The 8,237-nt window shown below is 43.7% G+C and overlaps 1 protein-coding gene across 1 annotated transcript; it reads left to right on the top strand.

Moving 5' to 3' along the window:
* The first annotated feature begins 3,406 nt into the window (after positions 1 to 3,406).
* On the top strand, positions 3,407 to 7,236 carry uqcrfs1 (ubiquinol-cytochrome c reductase, Rieske iron-sulfur polypeptide 1). Its single transcript, XM_071380758.1, has 2 exons — positions 3,407 to 3,751; positions 6,496 to 7,236. Exons 1-2 carry the CDS (start codon positions 3,541 to 3,543, stop codon positions 7,104 to 7,106), a joined length of 822 nt encoding a protein of 273 aa, XP_071236859.1. The 5' UTR covers positions 3,407 to 3,540; the 3' UTR covers positions 7,107 to 7,236.
* The last annotated feature ends 1,001 nt before the right edge of the window (positions 7,237 to 8,237 follow it).

Genomic DNA, 8,237 nt, shown 5'->3' with positions numbered 1-8,237 from the left:
GAGAGTCATTACATTATGCTATCTTTGGTTAGGGGACCCCTGGAGGTCTGGGGCATTGCAGTGCTAGAAACGTCACTACCGACCCGGGTTTGATCCCGGGCTGTATCACAGCCAGCCGTGATCGGGAGTCCCATAGGGCGGCACACAATTGGCCCAGCGTCGTCCGGTTCAGGGGAGGGTTTGGCCGGGGGGGCTTTACTTGGCTCTAGCGAATCCTTGTGGCGGGCCGGGCGCCTGCAGGCTGACCTCTGTCGTCAAGTGAACAGTGTTTCCTCCGACACATTGGTGCGGCTGGCTTCAAGGTTAAGTGGGCGGGTGTTAAGAAGCGCGTTTCGGAAGACACGTGACTTTCGCCTCCAGAGCCAGTTGGGTATTTGTTATTTTATTGGGATCCCCATTAGCTATTTCAAAAGCAGCAGCTACTCTTCCTGGGGTCCACACAAAAGATGAAACATAATACAGAATGACATAATACAAAACATCAACAGATAAGAACAGCTCAAGGACAGAACTACATACAGTTTTTAAAAAGGCATACGTAGCCTAAATATCAATGCATATACACAAACTATCTAGGTCAAACAGGGGAGAGGAGATGTGCCGTGAGGTGTTGCTTTATCTGTTTTTTGAAACCAGGTTTGCTGTTTATTTGAGCAATATAAGATGGAAGGAAGTTCCATGCAATAAGGGCTCTATATAATTCTGTACACTTTCTTGAATTTCGGGAGTTGCAGCGATGAGACAAGATCGAAATCGGAGTAAAAAAAAAAAAAAAAAAAAAACTGATGCTGAGCTAACATTAGACTTAATTGAACATCAGACTAATTGAGCATTCTCATTATCATGGACCAATGACAGTTTGGAACTCTCAAAGGCCATCAGTTCATTGTTGATGGTTTAAAAAAGTCACCCCTTCATTGGACTCCGGTGCCCTTCTGTTATGCATTAGCTCTTGGGTTCTTAATTGAAGCATTGAAGACGGCGCGGCTAATGTGTACAACAGTGCTGACGCTCCTTAACAGTACATCTTGGGCTAGTTATGCATCAGCAATTTAGAATTAAAAGTGACACTGCATGATTCGCTAAATGATTGCAGCTTGCCAAACATCTTTCTTTCACATTTTGTCCATTCCCTTGGAAGAAACTGTATAGTATTCCTTATTCATCTCTGCTAAAACGTTTACTTACGGTATCATGCACAGCACATCTCTCCAATAACTTCAGCCAAAGATGTTGGTGTATATACAGTGGGGAGAACAAGTATTTGATACACTGCCGATTTTGCAGGTTTTCCTACTTACAAAGCATGTAGAGGTCTGTAATTTTTATCATAGGTACACTTCAACTGTGAGAGACGGAATCTAAAACAAAAATCCAGAAAATCACATTGTATGATTTTTAAATAATTAATTTGCATTTTATTGCATGACATAAGTATTTGATCACCTACCAACCAGTAAGAATTCCGGCTCTCACAGACCTGTTAGTTTTTCTTTAAGAAGCCCTCCTGTTCTCCACTCATTACCTGTATTAACTGCACCTGTTTGAACTCGTTACCTGTATAAAAGACACCTGTCCACACACTCAATCAAACAGATTCCAACCTCTCCACAATGGCCAAGACCAGAGAGCTGTGTAAGGACATCAGGGATAAAATTGTAGACCTGCACAAGGCTGGGATGGGCTACAGGACAATAGGCAAGCAGCTTGGTGAGAAGGAAACAACTGTTGGCGCAATTATTAGAAAATGGAAGAAGTTCAAGATGACGGTCAATCACCCTCGGTCTGGGGCTCCATGCAAGATTTCACCTCGTGGGGCATCAATGATCATGAGGAAGGTGAGGGATCAGCCCAGAACTACACGGCAGGACCTGGTCAATGACCTGAAGAGAGCTGGGACCACAGTCTCAAAGAAAACCATTAGTAACACACTACGCCGTCATGGATTAAAATCCTGCAGCGCACGCAAGGTCCCCCTGCTTAAGCCAGTGCATGTCCAGGCCTGTCTGAAGTTTGCCAATGACCATCTGGATGATCCAGAGGAGGAATGGGAGAAGGTCATGTGGTCTGATGAGACAAAAATAGAGCTTTTTGGTCTAACTCCACTCGCCGTGTTTGGAGGAAGAAGAAGTATGAGTACAACCCCAAGAACACCATCCCAACCGTGAAGCATGGAGGTGGAAACATCATTCTTTGGGGATGCTTTTCTGCAAAGGGGACAGGACGACTGCACCGTATTGAGGGAAGGATGGATGGGGCCATGTATCGCGAGATCTTGGCCAACAACCTCCTTCCCTCAGTAAGAGCATTGAAGATGGGTCGTGGCTGGGTCTTCCAGCATGACAACGACACAAAGCACACAGCCATGGCAACTAAGGAGTGGCTCCGTAAGAAGCATCTCAAGGTCCTGGAGTGGCCTAGCCAGTCTCCAGACCTGAACCCAATAGAAAATCTTTGGAGGGAGCTGAAACTCCGTATTGCCCAGCGACAGCCCCGAAACCTGAAGGATCTGGAGAAGATCTGTAGGGAGGAGTGGGCCAAAATCCCTGCTGCAGTGTGTGCAAACCTAGTCAAGAACTACAGGAAACGTATGATCTCTGTAATTGCAAACAAAGGTTTCTGTACCAAATATTAAGTTCTGCTTTTCTGATGTATCAAATACTTATGTCATGCAATAAAATGCAAATTAATTACTTAAAAATCATACAATGTGATTTTCTGGATTTTTGTTTTAGATTCCGTCTCTCATAGTTGAAGTGTACCTATGATCAAAATTACAGACCTCTACATGCTTTGTAAGTAGGAAAACCTGCAAAATCGGCAGTGTATCAAATACTTGTTCTCCCCACTGTATAGAGTTTCACCTTTTCTTCTCTGACTCTGCATCAGCCTGCAGAAACAAAATGGGACAGACACACACAAGAGAGTTTTTACCTAGCAAAACATAATAGCCAAAGCTTACAAAGTCATGTTGCCAGCTATGTTTACATTTTGGACTCAATCATTGCAAGTAAGCTAGCTAGCTACCTAGTTTACTCATGAATTAATTGTATGTCTTCAATGCATGACAGGGGCCTACATTTGGACGAAGATGTATTTGGAATACATGTTTTAATAATGTCACCACTTAGGAAGTCAGTGTATAACCATTCTACAAATAGCAGCTGTGCATAATGTTTTGTAATTTTCTGCATGGTGAGAATAATTATTAAATGCAGGTCATAATGTGATATCAAAGGGCATTAGCTTATGCAAATGATGATTGGCCATGTTTAGTTATCTCACAACTTGAACAATGTAGTAGTGTAAAACAAAACACATAACACAATTTAGTGTCAGAAAAGTCCTAAGTATTTTAATCAGATAAGAATTCCCTAAAATAAGAATGGATTAGACATTGCCCATCACAGTAAAAAAGGTAAACCTTCTGACCGACGTCATTTCGTAACTTGACGTGTTGCGTACGCAGACAGCGCTTGCGCACAATCCAGGCAAGGTCGTAGCTAGCTAGCATTGCAAGGAGCCTATCTCGCTTAAAAGATGATGTCCCTTGCCGCTCGTTCGGGGGCATTTTCCCCATACTTGCAGGCAACGAACTATGCAGTTGCTGGACCACTCAAAGCACTTATTCCAGGGGTGGTTGTAAAGGGAGAGAACGTGTTGGTAGACACGAAGAAACCTTTCCTAACCCGCGAGTCCCTGAACGGTCAGAGCCCCAAGACTGGGCCGGCAGTATCAGTTAGCATAAATGGTAAGTAGCTAAGCAAGCTAGCTACCTAACAGCATCTAATGGCTAACGTTAATAATCGGGTTATTTGTTTTACTTGTGGAAGAGTCATTGACATAAGATGTTAGAAGTACAATTAGTTTCAGATATTGATTGGTTCTAATAATATTTGAACAAGTATTTAATTTACTTGCTAGGTAAGTAAGTGGGGTGGCCATGATGAACGAGGCTAGGATGTAACTTGCAGTATGGTGGCACAAGGTTAGCACTGCAGCAAATACCGTACAGTATGAAGATGGGCAGAAACTGCTTCTCCAATAAAAATCCCAGATCATGCTTGTAGGTGATGCCGTGTCGACGTTAACTAGAGCATGACCTGGTCTGTTTTGCAAGCTTTCCACGAAGTCTTGCGATGTTGCGCCTCTGGGTTTAGAAACTCTGACTGCAGTGTGGGGTCACAACCTGGTTAGCATACTAAATAGTTAGCCATCTGCTTGTGCTACCTTTACTGATGTAGTATTTTTATAATTCTAGTTAAGATAACATTACATAACCCATTCAGGTGGGTCTTAGAGATGCTAGCCAGCAGATTCCGACACTACCATTAAGTTTGTTTACACTGAGCTGCACTGTGGGTCAGAACGCAATGATGGATATATTAAGGCACCATGGAGCTGGCGTGAGATATTGGTTAGAAAGCTTACCTCTATGCAAGGATGGGATATGCAACTGCACTCCAAATTGTACCTTAATCCACACTGATAGATCGAGAAGATTGAAATACTGCTTGTTTTCCCAGAAAACTGCCCTTTTTGTCTTCATGCTAGTTAGCAGTAGCCGCTGCAGCCAGTTTGGTTGTCACAGCCATTCCAATCAACTTCTTTTATTGTTCAAAGTGATTTGCCATTCCATAATGGCTACTGCTAGCTAGCATGAGCACGACACAGTATTCTCAGTCTTCTCAATGTATCAGTGTGGAGTAAGGTATAATTGAGTACAGTGGCATATTCCATCCATGCATTGAGGTAGACCACCCCCAGGTTGTTTCCTACCTTCACCACATCTCCACCCCGCTGATCCTCAACACTGGGGCCCCACAAGGGTGCGTTCTCAGCCCTCTCCTGTACTCCCTGTTCACTCATGACTGTGTGGCCATGCATGCTACCAACTTAATCATCAAGTTTGCAGACGACAATACAGTGGTAGGCCTGATTACCAACAACGACGAGACAGCCTACAGGGAGGAGGTGAGGTCCCTCGGAGTGTGGTGTCAGGAAAATAAACTCTCCCTCAACGTCAACAAAACAAAGGAGATGATCGTGGACTTCAGGAAACAGCAGAGGGAGCACCCCCCATCCACATCGACGGGACAGTAGTGGAAAAGGTGGAACGTTTTAAGTTCCTTGGCGTACACATCACGGACAAACTGAAATGGTCCACACAGACAGCGTGGTGAAGAAGGTGCAACAGGCTTGTCATCTAAAATACTCACAAACTTTTACAGATGCACAATCGAGAGCATCCTGTCGGTTTGTATCACCACCTGGTACAGCAATTGCACCGCCCTCATATGCAAGGCTCTCCAGAGGGTGGTGCGGTCTGCACAACGCATCACCAGGGGCAAACTACCTGCCCCCCAGGACACCTACAGCACCCGATGACACAGGAAGGCCAAAAAGATCATCAAGTACAACAACCACCCGAGCCACTGCCTGTTCACCCTGCTATCATCCAGAAGGCGAGGTCTGTACAGGTGCATCAAAGCTGGGACCGAGAGACTGAAAAACAGCTTATACTGTTAAACAGCCATCACTAACATGGAGAATCAAATCAAATCACTGGCCACTTAAATAAACGGACTTAATGAAGGTGTCACTTTAATGATGTTTACATTGAGGGATCACTAGTCACTTTAAATAACGGCACTTAAAAATGTTTACATATCCTACATTACTCATCTCATATGTAAATACTGTATTCTACACATCTACTGCATCTTGCCTATGCCGCACGCCATCGCTCATCCATATATTTAAATGTACATATTCTTATTCATCCCTTTACATTTGTGTGTATAAGGTAGTTGTTCTGAATTTGTTAGATTACTTGTTAGATATTACTGCATAGTTGGCACTAGAAGCACAAGCATTTCGCTACACTCGCGTTAACATCTGCTAACCATGTGTATGTGACCAATAAAATGTGATTTGATTTTCCTAACACCTTTTCCAGTGTCTTAATGTAACCATGATTGCATTCTGACCCCAATGCAGCTCAGTGTAAACTAGTGTAATGGTAGACTTGGAGTCTGCTAGATAGAGTGAGGAGTGCTTTGTTGGTCACTAGTTTAACCTTACATTTTAGCTAGGGAGTTCGTAGCTAACTACATGTAGGCCAAAGGTGTATTCATTACATACATTTTTTTGTAAAATGTTTAGTCTGTTGCAAAACGTTTTGCAATGAAACAAGGGTTTCTGTTGGACAAATTCAGGAAGGTCCCTTTTCATTACGTTTGCTCTGTTTGGTTTTTAAACGGTTTCCGTTGCAAGACATATTGAATACGCCCCGGCTAATGGGCTAGCTAACTATCAGAAAGCTTGCTAGCTAGCTACTTTATTGAATATTTAAACTTGACTTTTAAACAATCTGTTCATACATTTTCTATCTAATTAGCTATTGACTTGGATGCATTCCTATCACATGCCATTGTCTATCTCTTAGTACTCTCTGGATTGTTTATCTAATGGACAACTTGTTTTATTTTTCAGCAAAAGCTGCAGTCCGCTTCGCTCACACTGACATCAAGGTGCCAGATTTCTCCGATTACCGTCGGCCTGAGTTGCTTGACCCCAAGAAATCTTCTCAGGAGAGCAGTGAGTCCAGGAAGACCTTCTCCTACCTTGTCACTGGGGCCACAGCCGTGGTGGGTGTCTACACAGCCAAGACCGTGGCCACACAGTTTATCTCTTCCATGAGTGCCTCAGCTGATGTCCTGGCCATGTCCAAGATCGAGGTCAAGCTGGGAGAGATCCCAGAGGGCAAGAATATGACCTTCAAGTGGAGGGGCAAGCCTCTGTTCATCCGCCACCGGTCTGAGAAAGAGATCGCCGTCGAGGAAGCTGTGGATATGGCTGAGCTTCGTGACCCCCAGCACGACAAGGACCGCGTCGCCAACCCAAAATGGATCATTGTCATCGGCGTGTGCACCCACCTGGGCTGTGTACCCATCGCCAATGCTGGTGACTATGGCGGATACTACTGCCCCTGCCATGGCTCTCACTACGATGCCTCTGGCCGCATCAGGAAAGGCCCAGCCCCACTCAACCTGGAGGTGCCCTACTATGAGTTCCCAGATGAGGACACCGTAATTGTAGGCTAAATTGTTGGACTGAGATCACAGATCAGTATGTTCGGTATGTTTCTGTCTGACTCATTATTCCATCCATTAGCAGGCATTAACTCTGTTTCAGGGTGGTATATTGTAAGTAATAAATGTACATTTTATCTGATTGAAAACCTCATGTTATTTATTTCCCAATCTCAGCTAAATCTAATACTGTACCAAAATACGACCTGGGTTGTAAATTAATGATGCGGTTTATTTCGCCTTAGCATGGAATAGCAAGGATGTTTTAATAGTGCAGGTACAAGGGGATTGACCCAGAAACATACACCTGCTTACAGACAGTTACCTACAATTGTGTCCGAAGGTGATTCTCAAGGGTTAATGTCGTGAATGGTGACTTTATGTTCAGTTTCAGAGAGAAACGGGGAAAGGTTTTGTCTCAGATTTTGTTGGGCCGATTTAGAGTGCTAGGTAAAGTTGTTTAATGGTAATATTGCGAGAGCTTGTATATTTTATTCCTATCGATTACCCCTGTTTTGTTTCGGTCGCCGTCACATAGATTAACATGACATTCTATACAAGAAAGAAAAGGGGTCAGTGGGGGCTGACGAAGGCATTGAGTGTTTAAATCAATGCTAAAGCAACAGAACAGTCACATTACATTTTTCTATTAATGAGCTATCCTGTATCCTATACAGAGTTATGTACAAATGTATACTCATGTTAAGCTAATAAATGTTTCACAGAAAATCCTATTCCTTTTGTGTGCTATTTACAGTTTGCAGCTCAGGCTGGGTTGCAAGTGCAGTACACAGCAGCAGCTTGCCTCTATAGTCTGAATGGCATTTTGAACATTTCCGATGCACCTGCTCAAGCAAACCTCAGATTTGCGAGTACATTTCATTTAGCTATCAGGCTGGGTTAATAACATGAACCCTCATTTGATTTGACATACAAGGCAAAACTACGGTCCGGTTTAGTTCCTCGAAATGAATGGGTGACATTGGCTACTTATGGATAAGGATAACCGCTCAAGGTGTGTCATAGTCTGGTATGAAGAGAAGCCTGGTGTCTGAGGTGGTCTTGACTAAGAGCTCTGGCGATTAGGAGAGAAATGGCTACCCAACCCGCCTGGCATTCCCACGCTTCATTGACTAATAACCA

This window comes from Salvelinus alpinus, chromosome 33, assembly GCF_045679555.1.
Source record: "Salvelinus alpinus chromosome 33, SLU_Salpinus.1, whole genome shotgun sequence".
NCBI classification, from domain to species: domain Eukaryota; kingdom Metazoa; phylum Chordata; class Actinopteri; order Salmoniformes; family Salmonidae; genus Salvelinus; species Salvelinus alpinus.
Note: the sequence above shows the minus strand (reverse complement) of the source record. Positions and strands in the feature narration are given on the sequence as shown.

Excerpts from the sequence above, each read along its gene's own strand:
- uqcrfs1 (XM_071380758.1), top strand. The coding sequence starts at position 3,541 with ATGATGTCCCTTGCCGCTCGTTCGGGGGCATTTTCCCCATACTTGCAG. Across the intron at positions 3,752-6,495 it reads AGTATCAGTTAGCATAAATG|CAAAAGCTGCAGTCCGCTTC; the intron begins GTAAGTAGCTAA and ends TTTATTTTTCAG.